General features: G+C 36.5%; 1 protein-coding gene across 1 annotated transcript in view; it reads left to right on the plus strand.

Moving 5' to 3' along the window:
• Nucleotides 1-2,571: 2,571 nt before the first annotated feature.
• Nucleotides 2,572-23,138, plus strand: part of LOC109098313 (neuronal vesicle trafficking-associated protein 2-like) — a 30,162-nt gene continuing 9,595 nt past the window's right edge. Inside the window, exons 1-3 of the mRNA XM_042747802.1 lie at nt 2,572-2,793; nt 3,258-3,416; nt 6,633-6,752. Coding sequence (XP_042603736.1) covers nt 3,288-3,416; nt 6,633-6,752 — 249 coding nt within the window. The 5' untranslated portion in view covers nt 2,572-2,793; nt 3,258-3,287. The remainder of the gene's footprint in view (nt 2,794-3,257; nt 3,417-6,632; nt 6,753-23,138) is intronic.

A 23,138-nucleotide genomic window follows, 5' to 3' on the forward strand; every position in this document is an offset into this window, starting at 1 on the left:
TAGATTCTGGCAGATGCTACTCTGAATTCGTTTGAATTTTTTTGCTGTGGCTCACAGCTCAAATGAATCATAATGACCAGTAGGAATTCTGCCGTGGAATCCAACCTCTGGATATTCTACCAGTTTTATGCTGAATTTTGCTATAACCACATTTCAGGGAGAAAACGAGACATTTTTATCCATTTGCATTGCTTTAGAAAGCTGGGTGTATTTCTTTTGTTTTTATATCTTGAGGTTTTATGTTCCAATTTATTGTGCTCTCAGTGGCACCATCTGCTGTCTCTGAATGGTTCTCTTGGAAATTCAATTCTTTGTTACTTGATCTTGTAAGCGTTTTATTTGTCCTTTGGATTACATTTCTTATATTTTCTTAACGCTTCTGTTCGTATTCACATAAACCGCATTTGACACCCATGTACAGTAGAGTTCCCATTTTGCAGTGTCTGGTTTATTAATGTCTTTAATTGTCAATTCTACAGTATTCTCAAAACAGACAAAGGAACAAAAAAGATTTAACATGTTTAGAGAGAAATCAAAAGCAGATGTCAGATTGGAGAAATGTATACGCTTGATGGCACAATTTTTCAATTAAGCGAACACAAATGTGATTTTATCATTAACCACTAATTCAATTCTTGGCTTCTTTCACTCTATACTCCACAGGAGATCAGCTATTTCTTTGCTTTATAATTTTACATGTGACGTTTTCATCAACTGTAATAGATCAGTGTGGCACCTTTTCAGTGAAACTTCTTTGTCTAGATTTCACAGTGGTCGATGCCATCATGCTGAGGTAATGAAGATGATCCACCCTAATAAAACAGTGGACATGCCTCAGTTGTTCCCTTATATCTCTCCAGCTACAGGATCTGTAGAATAATAGAAGAGTGAGATGAGATCATCCTCATCTCAGACTCTGGAAACAAAGGTTGCGTACTGTGTGTAGTCAGGTCACAGTCTAATTATTTATTTCCCACGAGACAGGAAATGTAGATCATGGTGGTTCACTGGTGAGAGGTTTCAATCACGGAACTCATTTGGAATTATTTGGATGATAAACAGATTGATTATCAGTTGAAGCTGTGTATGACGTGTGACATCATTGCCACACCCTTTTACATTACATGATGAGTAAGCCTGCATATTTTTGCTGGCATCCCAAAGAAGCACAGTACAGAAAGGCTAAAATACTTTGAAGAATATATCTGCTTAAATGTAAACAATGTAATGTTTTCAGAAACTCAATTGCACGTTATTTGCATTTAAAGAAAAATGTATTTTAATTTATATTTATAATAAATGGAAATGGTGGAACTTAAAAGATTTGAAGTACACTACAAAGACATCCAATACCGTTAAGTGCACTTCTTTTTTTTTTTTAATACAAGGGTTAGTGTGTGTGTGTATGTGTACTTCATGTAGCTACACTATATAACTAATGTGTGTGTGTAAAATCACTGGTGGTGTTACACCTTCAATCATGTTTAAATTGGGATGGGTGCCTTATGTGCTATACATGACCAAATGTATAATTATTAGTTCAATGGCAGGCATTATAAATATATAATGCTTCACGCCCCCTCGTGGCTAGAGATGAAATGGAGTAGGCCCTGTGTTGGCTTTGTTGGCGCATGAAGTGGATTAAACACAGAAATATAAGAATTCTATTCTTTATTCTCATTTAGGATACTATTTATAGGCTACTGTTAGCCTAACTATAATTAATTATGCTATAAATACGTTTTAACATGGTTTAAATTGGTGGACTTGCACAACATAGGCCTATATTCTGAGCAAATACTATTTTATTTCAAACAGTTGTGTTTCTAAAATTTGATTGGATGATTAGTGACAAATCAGTTCAATTTTGTATTTTTGGGAACTAAAGATCTGACAATTACATGCAATTGTTTAAAGAGCATTGGTGTATTTATCGTAATGATGTTGCCACACAAATCCCCCCAAATAATATTAGTAATTGTTGGTATTGTTGGTGGTGGTGTTAAAGCGGTTTTATTAAAAGAAAATAAGCCAGAAAAAGCTTTCTAAAAATCCCTTACCAGTGTTAAAATCACTGTAATGCTCAGACCCCAGTGGTTTATTGTTTATTGTTTATATAGGCCTAAAAAAACAAAAATGCACAACAATGAAATGTTTTATTCAGACCAAATTTAACAGATTTTTAACATTACAATTAGTTATTTGTAAGTATCGCAATAGATAATTCCGGTATATCATTTATTATCTGCCAAGCCTTTTGTGGTTGCCAAGCAAGCAGCAACTTGACGAATTAGGCTAATGTAAAATAGAGGTTCTTAGGTGTCTGTTTACAGTCATTTTATGTGTCCGAGCAAAATTTAGAATCGGAACTACAGGCTATAATCAGAACTATGGCCTGTTCTTTTCATGCTGTGTTATTTGACAAAATGTTGATGCCCAAATGAAAATGCTACTGCACTTCTCTCAGTTTTTCACTAGATGGCAAACAAGTCAGCTGGTGTGGGTAGGTATTGAGCTTCAGGCTTTGTAAGGGTCGGGCAAAGCAAATGTAGGGTTTCTTTTAGATCCCCCCTAGTGGCTTGAGTGTAAGTGAGGGTTTGGATGCTGCGTGAGGCCGTCAGTATCTGCATCTCTCGCATCAGCGCCACGCACACATACATACACACTCACACACACGCACGCACGCACACACACATACAGCATCTCCGTCTCGACGCTCCACCTGCCATCATCAACAAGCCGAATTTAAACTGTCTTGGAGGCTGTTTAAAGCGTGAAAGTTGACCGCGTTCGGTGAGTACGTGTTTAAAAACATATTTTCATCTTTGGCGTGTTGTGTTTGGGTGGGAGATAAATTGCTGTGACTGGTAAACCAGCCATAAAAGGGGCGCGGATGCTTTATTTGCTCTGTGGCTGATGTTTCGGCACCTGGATTTTAGACAATATAGTTCAGCTGTGCTGTGCTTTTTTCTCTTTCATCTTAAAGATCAATGCACAATTCTTTAATTGTATTTACAAGCGCAACGTTTGTGTATTTTAAAGCATTCGGGTTGACATCAGACAGACTCGCGTGAGGTGTTTACCTAATGCTTTGATTTATAAGGTGTGATGTGGCTCTGCATGGTTTATTGATGTGCCAGTGGTGTATAGATTTTTTGTTTTATTATTAAAGGTGGTCGATATTTGACTTGGAGCCAGGCTGGAATATTTTAAACTGCTATTTTACAAGTGTTTTTTAAAATCCTCTACATTTATAGGCTGGTGAAAAGTGAAATAATCTTTTAAAGATGGTTAAACTGGGGAGTAATCTACAAGAAAAAGGAGCAAAAGCTGTTAGCGTTGAGGATGGCTTTCAGAACGTCCCCCTCATCACGCCCTTGGATGTTACTAATCTTCAGTACCAAGCCCCAGATAAGGTAAGGGACATTGTTCTTCAGGTCTTATATAATAGAACATTACCATGCCTCTTATCAGGTCAGAAAAATATAACCTTCACCTATTGTCACATATCAAAATGTCAAATGGTACTGATGCCTAGAAAGCATAATGTTGCATTGACCCTATGTGTTAACTTAAATTGTCAGGCTGCTTTTTTTATTTTTAATTACACAATAGTTTCATTTCATTTTGTCTTTGGATTATGTTCTTGTTGTTTACTTAATATGATACGCTTTCACTGTTTTCCCCAAACATGTCGGTACAATCTTCTGCTTTTAAGGTTGGGTTGCCAACCAGTGTGCCTTAGGGTACGAGCTGTGACACTTTCTGTGAGTGGTGCTTCAGCCCTCATTTGGGATTCTGCTGAGGAAGGCGCAATCATTCTTTGCACCTGCTAACTGAAGTGGCCTGTCACTCTGCCCAAACCTGTGCACAAGCCAGTCACAAAAGGGAACGCTATCATATTTTAAGGAGCGCGCAGCCCTCCACGCAAGCCTAAGCACCCCACGCCCACTCCTCCCCAATTCTTTATTGGCCTGCATGACAAAGAGAAAAAGCCACTTTATCTTTTATCTGAGATGTCATATGGAGGCTGCATCCTCAGTTTAATGCCAGCTCAGAGGTGAAGAGGATGTGTTGGATTATTAACATGTCTATGTCACCTGGTGAGCCTTTTTTCTTGTCTTGAGAAAACCAGTGGCTCTCAGAGACTATGCAATTTAGGTTTTTATGTATACTTGACAATTATTGTGGACTAAAATGTCATGCAATGAAAACTGGTTGTAAATATAATATTTATATTATTTTAAAGCTTCACTTTTTAGCTCCAATTGTGAGTGGTAGGCAAGAATTACTATATGAAGAGGATAAAAGCAAACAAGCAAACAAACAAACAAAAAAAAATACTGGTTTTAATAATTTTTTTCTAGACCACCATATTTCTAAAGGTTCCTGAAGAGATCTTGGATAAGGTCAGTTAATGTTTATTTCCAAAGACATGTGCCTTGCAGGACAATGATCCTGCCCTGCTTGCATGACATAATACTTCAATATAGTTCTTATTTAATTAACAAAAATGAGATTGTAATTATGCAATTTTCTTGTAAGATGAAAGAATATAGTAATTTAACAGAATGGCTCTGAGCCTCAGTCGGAAAGATGACTGAATTTGTCTTGTACAAATTATTTGAAAGCATTTTGTTCAAATATGCCCAATAATATTTTGAAAAGAAGATCACTAATTATAACTTCATGTATAATGTCAATCAGTTCAAGAGTATATTCAAAGCCTGTTGATAAGTCTAATGATAAGCACAGTAATTTTTTTTTAAATGTAACTAATCAATAATGCTGAATCCAGTGTGGTACTTAAATCACCAACTTAATACCTCTGTGACTGTAAGAATCAAAAGTAATAAATAAATAAAAAAATTAAGAATTTGTTTGCATGGTCGAAAGCAAAGCAGAATTATTTTAAGCAGAGTTAATCTGAAGTTGCTGTAATCCATGCCCTTGATACAATTCTGTCACCTAAACTTTGACAATGAAATAACCATTAATTTTTCATGCTGACATTAAAGTGTTTAAGCAGGACAAGGATCAGCCCTCCGGGAAATCATTGTCTTTCTCTAGAGTTCTGCAGATACCAATCAGGCAGTAATGACTGCAAATTATTTAAAAGCTGTCTTGGCATTATTTATTTTACATGAGCCAAGTTAAGAACACAATCTTTGAAGAATTAGGTTTATTTACTGTAATGAGGTTTGTCGATTCATTAAATGAATACAATAACAAGTTTTTGTCAGTTATTTGACACCATAACTGAAGAACAAAAAATATGGATTAAATTTTTTGATATTTGAGATGTAATGTTGCAAGGATTGCATCTAGTTTTGGGACCACTGCAGATGCTCTTTTCATTTTTTTTCAGCTTTTAAGTCTGTTTTCCCTGGGGGACTTACATATGGAAGCATTTGGCCAGGCTGTCTTGTTGTTATCCAGAATCTTTGAAGCCACTCCATTATCATCGGACTACCAAATTCATCATCTGCTAATTGCATGCAAATCACAAGCTGCATTTCATCACCATCTTATTATTATTCAGAGCATTTTTCAATCAAATACATTGTCATATCAGCATATCAGTACAACACTTGTATTGGAGAGGATCAATCTAGTCCGATCCAGAGTAGTCCCTGGTGTTGACACTATCGATGGCTTGAATCAGCAGCAAAAAAGACAATGCGCAACCTTGCCTGGAGGCAGAGGTTGCATTCTGGGGGAGTGAAAAAATGGAATAACAATCCCAGCGATAACAGAGTGCCTCACATAGCTCAGGAGAAGGAAAGAGAAATGGAAGCAGACAAGATGGTTATTCAGGGGGAAAATGAAATGTCAGAGGGTTTGGGAAGGAGACAGATAAGCAGTAATTGCAGAGTTCATGACAAGTGGTTGAGCTTCATCCAGTGGTCTACAGGGCATTAGACTTGATCAACCTCAGGGTTTCTAGAAAGCAAGGTGGCAGGAACCGAGGTCAATACTGAGACGTAATCATCTAGAGGTGTCATTCCTCCATCTGTTACCACATAGCTCACCTTCAGTGAGGGTTGGGCATAATTGGGCAAAGTTTCGAATCTGTGCCCTCTGTTCATTAGTGGGAATTTATACTGAATGACAGGACGAGGAATTCACTAAATTGCAATTCAAGAAATATGTTTTTTGGCATATCCAATTCAAATCCGCTTGAAATTTGAACACTTGAAATCCAGTTTTTATAAACCCCACCTAAACCACATACTCATGTGGTTTGAAAACCAGATTAAAATGAGATTTTTGATAATCAGTTTGTATTTCAAGTAGGTTTTTTCATCATTTGGGATGCAATGTGATATACTGTACCCTGTCTGATTTGCCATTACTGAATGCTGTTGTGGGAATAGGCTTTGATTTTGGTAAGGCCAATTATGATAACGTTACTGGAAGTCCTGCTTACCTCAGCATGTCTGTGAGATCAGTGATTTTGAGCAATTTAAAAAACAGCACAACGTTTTATCATGAGGAAGGCCTAACATGATTATGGTTATTATTGATCGGAAGTTACTGGCTTTATGATATACAGATATCAAACGCTCAGGGATTTTGCTGTTTACATTAAGTTAAACTGTCGTTTTGATGGATAAACACTCTCTTCGCAGGTGGTGGTGAAGACACGAACCGAGTATCAGACGGAACAGAAGAATAAGGCCAAGCTGAAGGTTCCCAAGGTGGAGGAGTTCACCATCAGTGTGACTGATGGAGTTTCTGAAAGGCTGAAGGTATGGCTGGACTTCCTTTGGCTGGAATTCATAGAAAGAAAATAAACATTGAACAATTAGTGTACAATAATATGTTTGCAATCAGTTCTGTCAGTTCTTTTAAATTGGCTTTGGTGGCTTTGCTTTCCACTCACTTGCTAAAAAACATCATGGCTGGTCAGCAGATGTAATTGGAAAAACCAGATTCACCAGCAAGACCACACTGGTGAACCTGTGAAACCAGTTTAAAGACCAGACTGTAACAGCATGGATATTCTTTCTTGGTGATTTAGAAAGATGTTCTAAGGATCTCTTCTTTTTAAAAGGGATAGTTCACCCCAAAATGAAAATTTGATGTTTATCTGCTTACCCCCAGGGCATCCAAGATGAAGGTGACTTTGTTTCTTCAGTAGAACACAAACTAAGATTTTTAACTCAAACTGGTGAATCAGAGGTAAAAAACTATATAAATACTGTTCAGTTTCTTGCACAGACAGATCATTTTGTGTCTTTACACATCAATGTTTAGTCACAAGCCACAGGGTTTAATTTGGTTTTGTTTGTGTATGTTCTTTTAAACAAAGTCACCTACACCTTGGATGCGCTGGGGGTAAGCAGATAAACATAAAATTTTCATTTTTGGATGAACTATCCCTTTAAGTGTCATTAATGCTGTCACAAAAAAGTAGACATTCAGACTTTGTTTCAATACTTTTTGCTTTAGCTATTTGGATTGAATCCTGGAAGAAGTTCTAGAGGCAGTTGGGTGATAGAGAGTTGTTGGCAGTCAGAACTGTTTTCATTAATGCAGAGTTGGAGAGTCTGGAAGGATGTTTTACCGTAGCAGTGAAGGTCATTGGAGAGGCAGGTGAAGAAGACAGCAAACATTGGTAAAAGATTGACTTCCTTCTTAAATGACACTGAATGGAACTGTCAGCTGCCTTGAAACCACAGTGCACTGCAAAAACAATAAAACATTTGACACACAGAATATTTCCACAGACAAAATCTAGATGTTCTAGCCTGAGATCATCCTTCAACTTTCTGCTTGTTATTTGTTGAAGCACTGAAGGAAACATACCAGAGCATTCTTGTATGAGCTTGTTGTAGAAAACTCTTCTCGAGGTTGTTGTCTAGAATGAGTCATTCAGAGTACAGAAAGCTAACTGCAGGGTTATCTCTGCTTTGTGAAACCTCCCAGCTGGATTTTTATCCTATTCCCTGCTGTACTCCACCAGCAAGGAAAGAAGGAATGTTCCCCCTCATTAAATGTTCAAAACAAAAGAGAGTTGCGGTCTCTTGGTGTCTTGTGCAGCCAAGTGGAACATATTAACATATCATGTTAAAATAAATGTGGTATTAAGACAACTTAATTAAGCAGGGAAGTATGATTTCTGTTTGTTATTAGTACAGTATACAGTTGGCTGGAAGGTTTGGCAGAGAATATATGGGGGAAAGGATGAGTTTGGCTCTGATTTCACAACTATACTAACTGCCACACATATTTACTAAATACATAACTAAGTACTTTATTGTTGTTCAAAAATAAATGCATTACTACTAATATTAGATTTGCTGCGCTGTTAGTTTTTACGCTATATCAGTGTTACATATAGCGAAAAAAGAGTATTCAGAGGGAAATAAAGGATGGGACTTGATTTTACCCATTAGGATTTGAATGGTTTGTGAGAATAGGCTGAGATAGTTGTTTCTAGAGTGTAATCCCTCAAGCCATCTTCCAGTGTCTCCGACATTTGGATACGATTGTCGCATCCCCTCCCCCACTGTGGCAGTCACACAGAACTTTCAAATTTTAAAGAATTAATGTATGAATATATGCACGCAAAAAAATTACTCCCCTAATAAAAACATAGGTTTTCTGGGGCTAATCGAAATAAATAAAGAATAAAAAAATTATAAAATAAATAAATCACTCATAAATACTAATAAAAAAAAAAATAAAAAAAAAATATATATATATATATAGTATTTCTAATATATATATATATATATATATATATAGTATTTCTAACTTCTCGCACATGGTTTTGATTAGAATGCATCACAACATTGTTTCAGAAATTTATTCAAATCAGGTTCAAAATTGTGCTTTTCTTTCTTTAGAATAATGTTTGCTGATGAATTGTGCTCAATTAGGTTTTAAAATACTGAAGTAACAGACAAGCACACACACATTCTTAGAAGAAATAACTTGTCAAACTCCAGGAATACACCCCTGCAGAACCTCCAGGCAGTGCTACAAACCAATTAATAATCTGCCTGAAAATAATAAAGCTCCTTAATGGAGAGAGTTTGCACACACAAAGACACACAAATTCTCATGCGCAGTGCAAAACAGATACCCAGGTAATCCTCAGACATAGCTGCACAATCCTCAGTTCAGACACACATCCCATAGCTGAATGGATGTCAAGCCGACAGCAGACATGAGGGACGGGAAGAGAGAGATAAAAAAATAGAGGACATTGAGCTGAAATGCTGCCCCGTCAGTCTTGGCATCTCTGGGAGAGCAGCAGAATAAGAATGAAGGAGAGGAGTTGGGTGACCGGAAGACGTGCTCGCTTGAAGGACCACTCACATCCTGGCACACCCACGCTGCACTGCCTAGGCCCTTTGGCTCTTGTTTAGCCTACCATTCAAACATCCCCATAGATAAAAACCAAAATGAACAAGAAACAAAAAGCAGCGTAAAATCTCATACCCTAAATAACGCAGTTATCCAGACAGACAGAGAGAAAAAAAACACTTAATACACAGCTAAGCTTTTATAAGACAAGAAATAGAGTGGGCATATTTTAAATTGTGCAGTTTTAATTGCACATTTCAAATAAAGCTGTACACCTTGCATCTTTTTACAATTTTAAAAACAGTTGTGTATGTTCTTGAAAAAAAGAGTGCATTTATTAAACGTTCTGCATTATACCTTTAAAACATTATTGTAGGCCTTTTATATTTTCATTATTTTGTTTTATTTATTTAGTAATTTTTTTTTTTACCTTATGGACTTATAGTCTTCTTTTTGCTCTGATATTCACCATGGTAATTAAGTCTTACCATACCATACCCTGGCTTCAGTGACCAGATTCATGTACCAGTGTATTTACATGGTAATGCCATGATGCAATGTTCAAAAAACATGGTAATATAATGGCAGTTTTTCTTTTTTCTTTGCCTAGCGTGAAGACAATTTTTGCATGGTACTCAAAATAATTCAAATAATACTGCTGTTACCATATTACAATTCAATGGTAATACCATGGTACATTTTTTTTACCTTTTGGTTAGTGTGAAGTCAGTTGATTATCATATGTATGTACCATGGTAAGCCATTAATGTAATGGTAGCACATGTTCAAAAAGTTAACATTTATTGCAACATGTTTTCAAGTCAGTGCTTTCTTTAAAAAAACATTCAGCAAATGTCTTCTGTCCCTTTAAAATACTTTTTATGTGAAAGTCTGCAAGCATTCAAGCAGAAATGCCTTTGTTGGTGCAACGTAACTCATCCTGTCATTGACCGAAAAGAGAACGCCTTGCAGAGAGATGCATTTGAGGGCACACAATCCACTTTTGTATAACGCTGCCAATCCATTCTCTCTAGTCACGCAGTAAATTGTCACTGGCCGTTCGCTCGATGACAAAATAAAGTACCCAATCATGTGGGAGTGCCAGGAAACAGAGACGATTGTCACCCACCCTGAAGTCAGGAGACCATGCTATGCTGCAGTTAAGCTGAATTGCTCATAGCATCTCCCTACAGATGATGGCCATTCATTGAATTTGACAAATCGTTTGCTTGGGCAAAAGCATATGTTGTCAAGCAGTGACCCCGGGTAATGCAGGGGGCAGTCACTGTCAGAGTGATTGATTGTGGTGAGTGATGGTGTTTGTAGTCTCCAAAGGCAAGCTGGAAACTCTCAGCCCCCAGTTTTTACATGTTGTCTCCACTACAGTGCCAACCAAAAATATGTAGAATGTTACCAAAAATAAATATCCTGTCATAATTTACTCACCATCATGTTTTAAGTCCATCACTTTCTTCCCCCCCTTTCTCTTCATGATTTTACTTACCCCCTTTTTCCTTCGACATGAGGTCAACCTGTATGTCATAAGACATGAGGGTGAGTAATGGTAACAGAATTTTCATTTTTTGGGTGAACTATCCATTTAGATTCTATCCTTTAAAAACCCATATTGATTTTGGACACTTGTCTATAATTCTCTGTATCAACCTGTATGTCATAAAATGGTCAATATTACATCACACATATCTTGTATCTGCAATTGTCATAATCTGTGAAGGTAGAGACGCCATTAAAATTTAATGAAAAGCTTGGGCAATTTACTGGAGTCATTTGTCACGTTAAAATGTGACAGTGTATTTGAAGTCCTGCGGGACGCGCTGTTCTGTTCACAATGACAGAGATGATTTATGACACCAGATGGCTTTTCCTCTGTTTGAACCCTGATTAATCTCACCTTCCACCCCTGCTGGAGAATCACATTCATCTCTTTTGTCTATATCTTTGCAGATAGAAATATCACCCACTTACTGACGGTAACTCGTTTACATGCTCAACTTAATTACTCAGCATTGTGTAAGGTCATATATGTCTTAAACGGTTTTCTTTTAAAGGGGTCATATGATGCGATTTCAATTTTTCCTTTCTTTGAGTGTTACAAGCTCTTGGTGCATAAAGAAGATCTGTAAAGTTGCAATGACAAAAGTCTCAAATCCAAAGAGATATTCTTTATAAAAGTTAAGACTTGTCCACGCACTCCTAAAACGCCTTGTTTAAACACGTCCCCACATCTCTACGTCACGATGTGGGAAGAGTCACATAATCCTGCCCAAATATTCACACAAAGAAAGAACGCATAACTTTTATTCTCGCTGTTGCCGCTGGCGCCATGTTGTGGAGACACTGTGTTTCGATGTGAAAGCGAAGCAACTTTGTTTTGCCTTCCAAAAGAGGACACAACTAGAAATCAGTGGTTAAGTATTATTTACAACACTATTATATTCAGCCCAAATATTCAGATGTGTGCAGCGCATTTTACGGAGGACGAGGACAGTTTCCTGTGAGAGTAGCCTACAATGCCGGTGTCTCTTTCTATAAAGTGGGGCAGTTACAACTTTGCAAAGACAGTCTGGCGCTTTTGACTCACAGTCTGTAAGTACGAAGTACGTTTACATATTTAAAGAATTTGCCACTGATGATTCAAACGCAAGTTTTGAGCACTGTAGAGTAGCGTTGAACTTGTAGAAACACAGTATAAGCCAATATAATCAGTAATTATGTAGCCACTGGATGCAACAAATGCCTCGTTTATAATGGGTTATATTGTTTTTGTCTTGTCACGCTTGGACACGGCATCACACTATGGTTAAGGCAGCGTTTCCAAATCACAGTCCTCTTATCACGTATGACGTTTGTTCTATTTGACCATAAGTGCCCTGCAAAGTGGACATCACACGATATTCCATGATTCCAGTTCAAAACAAGTGTATAATGTGTTTTTTAACCTTAAACTGCATAAACACATTGCATTACACCAAATACACAAAATAATGTTCTTTTTAGCAACGTCATATGACCTGTTTAATATACTATGAGGTTATAAATGTCTACACAAAAAAACTAGGCACACCTAGATTTTTGTCCATTACCCTTATTTCGTTTGGCATGTAAACATCTTTTTCTGGGTGCTGATTGATTTTTCAGTGTGTGTGCATGTTGTGATTAACATCAAAACTGGAGAAAAATCTGAACTTAACTCAGTTTTGCATTGCATTTTCAGGTTTATAGAATAACCTGTTTTTGACAGATATCAGTAGTGTATTGGTTTGCATGTGAGCTGTAGGAAAGCTTTTTTTGTTTTGTTTTTTGGCCCATGGTGCTTGGTGTCAGGGGTGTGGTTAAGGTTTGGGAAGGTTTCCCGCCCAATCGGAATTCAGTAAACTTGAATTTTCAAAGGGCACCTATTATGTAAAATCCACTTTTACATGGTGTTTGGACATAAATGTATTTTTGCAGTGTGTATACACAACCATCCTACAATGATAAAAATCCACCCACTCCTCTTTTTTTTAAAAATCCCCTTTAAACTAAGGCTGTAAGATTTTTATGTGTTTTGCCTGTTCATTTACATGAAAACAGTGTTTTGAGGACTGAAAACGCATATTTTTGAAAATTTCAAAAGGCAAGTTTCACGGTTTTCAATTATCGTTTCCGTGTAAACACCCAAAATGTGAATCTTTGAAAACGGTGACATCATGCTCGTGCATAGTATGTGTTAGGTATGTAGACATGTGCAGTATGTGTCGATTTTAAAATCAAGCGCGAAAAAACATGCACAACAATGGCGGAGTACATGGTACTGTTGTTGCACCTCAAGAGTTTGCTAACGCTTCTGCAGTAAAGTGTGGATTTACTTCACCAATATTACAACCAACAGCGGAGGCGCATCATATACAACATTTAATCATCACTTTCCTACAGCTACTGTGTACTAACAAGGTGAAACTGCCAACTACTTGCCTGACATTTGTAATACAGCGTTTTTCCCATTTTCGCAGATATGTGTAAATGCGAATCATTTTGAAAACGTTGTCGTTTATACATTAAATTTTTAAAAACACAAGGGAAAAACTTTTCAGTTTTTGACTACATCGTTGTCATGTAAACTTAGCCTAAGTCAGTCTCACTAGGCCTGCCATTTTGATTCTCATGCAGTGTGACATCACTTTGTATAGATTGACAGCCCTGCATTGTTATAGATTCCGCCATTAGCAGTTGTTCGCCGTCATCCATTTTCTCCGCACTCGAGCAGCTGTTAGATCAACAATGTCTCACAATCAATCCCAATGCTCTGTGTTTGGATGTAAGACTACAAATAAGAGTCTTCATTTTCTCCCAACATCTGAGCTGCTGAGGACGCTGTGGATTACTTTCATTTTTCAAGGTAATGCGTCTCAAAATCTAACTAAATACTGTACGTGTATCACTCTAGACTACTTTGTGAATGTCATGTCGTTATAGTGCTTAGCGTTTTAACTGTATTTGTGTTAACACATTAAGTATGTTTAAAACTGATTAGCGCCGCACCTGTGAGCTTAGTTTGTGCCGTTCGTAGCGCGAGATTCGGGCTGAAACATCACAGACACATTCTAGGTCACCAGAAACTTCTAGCTATACCAAAATAATACATAAAACAAGACCAATATTAAATCTTTAAGATTAGGGGATAATAGGTGCCTTTTAAATTGAAGCATTTACATTTTTTTTCTCATTAAATATAAGCTGCTTCAGTGTAATACATGCTTACCAAAATAATACATAAAATAAATGTATATATTTTTAAATTACTTATTAATTAAAGTGACACCTGCTTTGTTTTAATATATAATTTGTTGTTCTAGACATGGAAATAATGAAATATACCACAACTTTTTGCAATCAATGATTTTGTCTTCACCATTTTATGAAAGTCCATTGTTCAAAACAAGACAACAGGTATATATTTAATATATCTCCAAAGATGAATTGTTTAGTACAATTTAAAGAGTGATGATATCTCTCTTATCTGTAATCCACTCTTTGGTCAAGTGATATAAAATAAAATGAATGCAAGTACATACATATACTCATTTATATTTATATATATATATATATATATATATATATATATATATATATATATATATATATATATATATATATAAACACATTACAATTCAGCAACAGAGTTTTACTCACCAGATGAGCAAGTTCAGCATAACGTCAACACATTGTGAGCTCGCATAGAGCTATGACTAATGAATCTGGATTGTGTCCACATTATAGTGTGATCTAATTCAAAATGCAAATTACTTTCTCTTGAGTCACACACTTCCTGTATGTGCTGTCCTAATGGAATTCAGGCAATACCCAGATAAATTATGTATATGAATACCAGACATTATTACTTATAAACCTGCACTTGTAATAGATGAGAGAATGAATCACAACAAAACATATTTCACTCTAAAAGCAAAAGAAAGTTTTGATTAAAAATACACTGTATTGTTTAATACTATATGACATTATACATTTTGACAGCCTTCATTTATTTTCGTTATGATACAACTTTACAGGACATGTCCAAATAATTTGCCAATGCTGGTAATTTTTTTTTTTCCAGTAGAATGGCAAAACATACATTTCACTGTATCTGACTACACAGCAAAATGAGTTCACATTATTCTATGACACTGTTGCCTCTCTTGAGCAAAAAGCCTCTTACCTATGCAGCTATAGGGTGCTTGGGGAGCAATTAGTAGCGTGGAGCAGCTCTCCCTGCTGCACAGTTCCTCTCTGTCTTTCTTTGTCTTTCAGCACACACTGTTAGCAGGGCTAATGGCCAAAATGCCCACAGGCTCACTGGTGTGAGAGACACGGCCCTGGAGAGGCAGTCTTGTTATTCTGCCATATTGCTGATTATCCCTGCAGAAGCCTTCTAGCTCTACATTAGATCAGAGAAGTAGTTAGCACATCGCAATAAGACTACACTTGAGAGGAAGTTAGATTAGCACTGCAGTATGAATGACAGATACAACTTCCCTGTAAAAAAAAAAAAAAGCCAAGGATTTTCCAGAGATTTTCAATCGGGTTTAGATCAGGACTCTTGGCTAGCCATTTTATTATTGCAGTGTTCTTAGTTTTCAAGGAACTGCTTTAGTTGTATTTGAGCTGAAGCTGAAGTATTTGAGAAATCACAGATTTGGAATGACCTGCTTCTCTTGCAATGGCTGAAAAAGTCATCCCTTTGGCCTTCATCTGGACAACCTCCTATCACAGGGTTTCAGTCACCTTGGAGCGGCCCGCCATCTTACAGTCTCAGTGAAAATTAGAGGAATGCTGCTACTTAAATAGGGTTTATTATATAATTAAAGAAATTTGCACCAGGTGCCAGATTAACACCAGTAACTTAGGTATCTGTAAGTGTTCTCTAATTTTGAAAAAATCATTGCCCAGCTGATACTCTGAAAGACCAAATACTATGAGATTCTCAGGTTTTAATATTTCTTAGAGCTGTTTCCTCTGTTGCAGTCAAAAAAAAAAAAAATCTTTAGAATTCTAAGATAAAAATGATTTTTTTTTTTCTCTCAGAAGCTCTCTTGTCTTTTGCCTTAAACATTCTGAAGGATTCTCCGATAAATAGTGGTTGTCTTTTAGATTGTTCTTTTGTCCCCTTCAATTTGGTTATCTCCAAAGAGACCCAGCCTAATTGGCTCATATTAAGATACAGTAATTGGAGCTGAACATGACATTTCTGTCCTACCCCTGAGGAGAATTCTTTCATTTGTGTCACTTCTCCTATTATATGGAAATGGATTTCTAGACGTGTACAGAGCCACACTACAAAACAGTGTTTCTGTGTTAATAGTTGTCAAGATTGTTTTAAAAAATTCAAAAACACTTCCCGGCCACACGCAGCGGCCATGGTAATTACACCATAATTAGATTAAAAAATGCTTTATGGACCAAGGCATGTTTCAGTGTTTGCAGAAGTTAATGCACTCTAAAGAAAACGTTGGTACACACTTCTGCAGTAAACACTTGACTACAGTAGATGCTGTTTACTAAAATTGGAAAATATGACTGATAACTGATTAATCATATATTTGATCTATTTTTAATTTTTTTGGATAATGCTCAATATATAAAGACTTAACCATGAAATTATTTTAGAATTATTATTTATTAAGATAAATCTTACATTTATCATTACAAAGGTGTGATTATATTTACATGACATAAAAGTTTCAGTAGACAATGACATTAAAAGAAAGTACTGTTTTGAAAATGATAAACGAAAACGAAAATAAATTTGGAATGTTCTGCATAGCCAGAATGTTGCTACGCTAGCGGCGTAAAACTATAATAAAGCTATACACACACACACACACACACACACACACCCACACACACACACACACACACACACACACACACACCACATATATATATATATGTGTGTGTGTGTGGGTGTGTGTGTGTGTGTGTGTGTGTGTGTGTATATATATATATATATATATATATATATATATATATATATATATATACTTTTTAATTATTTATTTCAGAATTTCGTATAATCTTTACTCAATCTGTCATCTTGGATTTAATTCATGCTTTGGAATCTGGAATTGCCTTCTCTGTGAAGGACATGTAATTCTGCCTTTACATTTCTAAGACAAGCTATATGCTGTCTAACATATGGAACAAGTCTCCTCAATCACCCACAAGCAGTGAACAGTCGAAGGCTATGTTTTCTTCTGAGAGAACAGACTGGCATTGATACTTAACAAATACTGAATAAACTCCCTAGTCTTTTTTGTTCCCTTGATGCCTAATACGTCACTGTGATTTTCCCCAGCCTCTCCTCATCCTGTTTCATCGTCTATAGCAAATGCTTAGAAATAGATGAAGTTTAAGATTACAACTCCCGCAACTGTTTTTTTTTTTTTTTCTCAAAATGTCTGTGCACTTTTCCAGTTAATCTTAGATGCTCAAAAATACAAGGTGGGAGGAGTGGGTAATTTGGAAAGCAGATCTGAGGTATTGTTCATCTAATAAAAATAAAGAAAATCTTCTTTAATGCTCTATGGTTAGCCTTGGCACACATCTTATAACAGAGTTACTCTGGGAAAATGAGTCTTCCGCCATCTGAAGCTCAGGGATGCATTGATTTACTTATTGACTGGTATCACACACTGTTTTGTGGAAACCGTTGTTATGCGGCAAGAGTAGATGAAACTGAGAATCTCAGAACCCCTGAGGAAATTGTGACGGATGGGCTGCTCACACATATGGAGTGGAAAGTGGTCTGGCTGTGTTTGTAGGCGATTGTTGCAGTTGCAGAGGAAGCAGGACAATACCAGGAACAAGGGAGACTCTTTGAATCACAACTACAGTATTCCAGAATGAAAGCACAGGGATGCTAAGACAGATTCCTTTTATATTGATTGCAAAAAACAAAAAAACAAAAAGACAAATGAGAATTTATTTTTACTAAACTGCTCTGACAGTGGGGAGCAAGTGCCATCTTCTTGCTTAAGTCTTCTAGTCTTTAACTTTATGTGCTGAGAAAAAGTTCTGATGTTGTTCATAATTGGAAACACGTACCTCTACCTATTTCTGCATAACTCATTAAACATACCTATAAGTATGAAGTTTCCAGTTGTAATGAACAATAGAGTCAGTAAAACTCTGACAATTTTTATTCACTTTCACACAAAGTATGATTTACAGGGCCAGAGTTTTGTTTAAGAAAGCCCTATAATGCACACTATTATGTTATGATTTAAAAACAATTTTTATATGCTGTGAGATTGGAAACTGATACTTTTAAATGTTTGTGTCACATATACAGCTTTATGTGTATTTTTATTTTTTTTTTTTTAATGCAGTAGGTTTGCTCGGTAGCTCACACGATATGGCGTTGCACTTGTGAAAATGCCACGAAACTGCAGTTAGGTATGTAATATTGGCGCTGCAGAAACATTGCCACAGGCACATATTTCCAATGTGCCTGGGTTAAGAGTTAGAGTCGCTATAAGGTCAGAACCGGTGAATTCATTTTACAGGATTCATAGGTTAAATCACCTTGTGAAAAAGAAGTGTGCTTAAAGAAATAGTTCAAAAAAAAGAAAAAAAAGGTCATTAATTACTCACCCTCATGTCATTCCAAACCCGTAAGACCTTCGTTCATCTTTGGAACACAAATTTTTTGGAACAGATATTTTTGATGAAATCCGGGAGCTTTCTGACCCTCCATAGACAGCAATGCAACTACAAAGTTCAAGGCCCAGAAAAGTAGTTAGGACATTGTTAAAATAGTCCATGTGACATGCAGATAATTTGGTACCATTGTTTAGCATAAGATTTACTGTATATGGACCTGGACAAACAAGCATCCATTGTGTAGTGAGATGGTAGACCCTAATGACCAGAAGTACATGGTAGTAAGTGAGACTTGAGAAAAAAGTAAAATTTGTGGTGTCCAAGAGTAGACAGGTTTGTTCATTCAGCATGAAAATATGGGCGTGTTAGATATTGTTCTTCTGCCTTTAACAAATTAAGATTGTCTTCTCCAATTAATAGTATTATTCCCAATGAGACAATATGACATGGCTACAACATGAAATGATGTGGCTGTGAAAAATATGTTCCAAATCTGTCTCTTCCATTAAAAATATGCAATACAATACAATACAATACAATACAATATTTTTTTTTTGTAAAGCACATTTAAAACAACCGAGGTTAGCCAAAGTGCTGGACACTGACATTATTTCAGACAAATTTTAAACACATGACATGAGTACAAAACACAAGTTAAACAGGTGACAAACTCGAAGATTAAAATGCAGAATATAAACTCTCAGGCTGGTTTAAAAGCCAATGAATAAAAATTAGTTTTGAGTCGTGATTTAAAAATGTCAAGGCTGGAAGCTACTTTGACATGCGTAGGAAGATCATTCCACAACCTAGGGGCTACGATTGAAAATGCTCGATCTCCCCTATTTTTAAGTCGTGTTCTAGGGACGGATAAGAATAGTTGGTCAGCAGACCTTAATGACCTCAGAGGAGTATGCGTCTTCAGTAGATCATTTATGTAAGCTGGGGCTTGACCATGAAGAGATTTAAAAACAAACAATAAAATCTTAAAAATATGAATTTTTAACTGGTAAATATAAATGAAAACAGCAGTGTATAGGCCTAAGTATACTTCTTTTTGTAAAAAGTATAACTTAGAAGTTTATCTAAACTCATTTTCAGCAAGAACATGTTATTTAGACTGTCCTTGAAACACTCCAGTTAAGCTCTTTATATATAGCCATGGCTTATTCAGTTAGCCAAGCTAGTAAACAAGTGCCAGACATATTATAAGATGAAAAAATCAGTCCTGGCCTTGTGTATCAGAATACAGTGCCTAATAGACAAGAAGTAAATTAAATTGTGCCATAATTATGGTAATTATAAATGTATCTTGGGGGAACAATCAAAACCATTAGCAAGGTTCTAACAAGGAAAACTCTTTCAAACATGGAGTCACAGAGGCTGGCAAAGGATGACCTGAACTACAGAACATTCAGGTGGGAGAAGGCCATGCAGTATTTATTAAAAGGCAGTGGAGAGGCAGGGAGTATTATAGAATGAGCATGATGGGCAGACAATAGGGGAGAGAAACAAAAGTATGAAAGAGGACAGACTGCACAGAAAAATAAAAAATGCAACAGCACTATTTTGTAGTGTTCTTGGTGTCTGGAGAGAAGAAAGAAGAATATCTGTTTTTGGACTTTGTGCATTATATCAAGCTTTTGGGCATGTAACATGGTGCTATCACAGCATTCTTTGAAGTTCATTGGATTATAGTGTATACCATAGGAACATCAACAAACATGGTGTTTTTAATTTGTGTAATTTCATTAAAGTACTAAAGTATGAAATAATGTCAACTGACCCTTCGCAAAAACCCGCCGCCATAGTTACTGTTGCTATGTCTGACAAGCCATTCTGCCCTCACACGACAAATAATCATGTTCTCATGCAATAAAAAAATATATCACAGAGCAAAGAGGAAACTGACAACACGCCACCAGACAAAACAAAGCAGGTTACTTCTGGTATGAAACAAGATCTCAGCTTTCAAATAATAACGAAATTCAAACAATAAATACTGTTATGTGGCTTTTTATTGTGTCGTGAAAGATCACTGTATTGCCTCAGTTCAAGCGGCACCAACGTGAACCGATCATCTCTTCCTCTTTACTAGTTATTGCATGAAATAAACATGAATGAACATCAGAAGGCATCTTGCATGGAAAGGTGTTAGTACACACCATTTTTCACATTTAAGTCCACCAGAATTAATCTACTCTCCTATCTGATTTGTTTGTCACACAAAATGGTGGATTCAGCGTTATGATTGGTCAGATTGCCTTTCAATCAAGCTATTTGCGAAGGGTCAATTAAGTGAGAAAAACTAGACTTTGTTTCTCCCTAAAACTCTCTGTCTGCTGTTAATTGTCAAACTCATGACATTGGTTAAACCAATGTTACTGTGTTGTCTGTTTGTTGTTACTTAGAGATATTTATGTATATTAAAAGAATGGAAATGTAAAATAAGTGTAGACAATGTAATCAGAATTTTTGTCTATCCAGCAGTAATAAATAGAAGACTTTTAGACTTTTGCTTGTGAATGTCTAGTTTGGTACTAAGTGCTTTAAACAAAGCATTGTATGTCTTTTAAGGATTTTAAGCCTCAAAACTGGTAAAATGTGGTGAAACATGGAATTATTTCATCCTCGAAAGTTTACATAGTATAATATCCACCTGATACAACACAGCTTTGTTTTCGGGCAGACTTATTTAAAAGCCCAGTGTATCCTTACTACCAAAAAATGGGTGTAATATCTGTACATCTTTGCATGTTATCATTTTATTTATAAGAAAAGGCCTGTAGCCTCTATAGTACATGCAGAATCAGCATGAAGCATTAATACTCCCAGCAGTCCAGAGAAGATGAGCTATTGAATAAATCCACCCTGGGGATTATGGTTTTCTGGACATAGATTAATCTGACCCCAAAAAACAACATTAGGGACCAAGAACAACAACAACAACAACAAAACACCCTACAACCTTGAGGCTCACCAGTAGGGCACAATAATAATGAATAAACTATGTGGGGGGTGACAAACATGAAAGCAGATGGTGGTATGTCTTGTGTGCCACAAACACATTGACATTTGAGTCAGAATGACCTAATTTTATGCCGATTCTGTCCCCTGTCTGGATTTGATTTGCCAGAATATTTCTTTTGTTGTAGATGGGGGAAAAAAATGTCTATGAAGACAGCATTAATAATATGCAAAAATAATGAATAATGAATAATTATTCATTTATTTATCCTGCAAATAACAGCAGGTGCTCAGATTGAAGAAAAATACAATTAAAGACTTTCCCCATCAAACCATAGCCATATTTCATGCAAAAAGTAAAAATGAAATAAATAAATACATAACTTTTTGGAAAATGTTCCATCAGGGGATGGCTTAAAACACTAAAGTTGTTCAAATCTAGATGCCACTCATAGCGTGAAAGGCACCCAGCCATTCTGGATCCACTCCTCTGCTATCAACGAAAGGAACGTCTGTACTTTCTCAACAGACAACGAAACAGCCACTTTTTGGTTGTTTATAAAGGTGCGCAAGTTCAAAACAGTTGTGTTTGATACTTTGCCGGCTGTGCTGATTTAAATCTAGCAGTTCTGTTGTGTTTGTGTCACAAGTTCAGTGATGCAGGTAGTGATGATTCTCTCCGGCCAATCCGTGATCAGCAGAGTTTACACGCCACGTTTTAGTAATGGTACAGTTCACTTGGAACCTCAACTGATGTGGTACTAAAAAAAGTACCAGATACCAGGTACTGTACCCAGTGGAATTCCCCCAAAAGTGAACCGTACTGTGCCATACCATGCAGTGGAAAAGCGCCATTAGCAATATGGTAAAAATGGGGCCAGTTTTGGCCAAGGACATCAGGCTGTACACTTGTTTAATCTGTGATAAAATAATTAATAAATGGAGAGAGAAACAGATAACGGTCATGTGATTCTAAAATTAATCCATCTTATATTGTTTTCCATTTTACCTCACTTGTAGTTTCTATTATGCATCTCTAGTAATGCTTTTCTTAATTAGTGATCTGCTTAACTGTGTGCTTCCATATCCTAAAATGAAATAGACCTCCAAAAGTAACATCTGAAATGCTCTTAATTGTTTTAGATTACAGGTATGTAAATTAGCATGATGCTAACAACATGATAATCTAATAATGTGACAAAACAGAAAACAATATGGACTAGTGCTGCAGTGATGATTACATCACACCTATACCACCATAAAGCTTCTGACAACTCAACTTTTTTTTTTTGACTTAGAATAGCTTGCAAGAGCACGACAGCAGTAAAAGCAGACTAAGTTCCCTTTCGAGCGGTCTCTCTCATTGGGGTAACTCCTGTTTACTCTGAATACTGAAGCCTGATTTGTTCCTGTTCATCTAGCTACATGAACAAATGGTGCTTCAGTCCACCAAAAGGGGTGGTGGGGGGGGGACTGCTATATAAGTTGATTCTGAGCACCATTTAGTCAGAATTTTCTTCTTCAGCGCAAAGATCATCTCCTCGCTTGACTCTGAAGAAGAAGAAGCAGCAGGAAGTCTGAAGCCTACTTGCCTACCTACTCGAGCCCTGGCAGCGGTAGATCGCTTCTCTCACTGCTTTCCCTGCGGCCATTTGGTGACTTAAAGTGTTACTCCACCCCAAAATTAAAAATTT

This window comes from Cyprinus carpio, chromosome B21, assembly GCF_018340385.1.
Source record: "Cyprinus carpio isolate SPL01 chromosome B21, ASM1834038v1, whole genome shotgun sequence".
Taxonomy (NCBI): domain Eukaryota; kingdom Metazoa; phylum Chordata; class Actinopteri; order Cypriniformes; family Cyprinidae; genus Cyprinus; species Cyprinus carpio.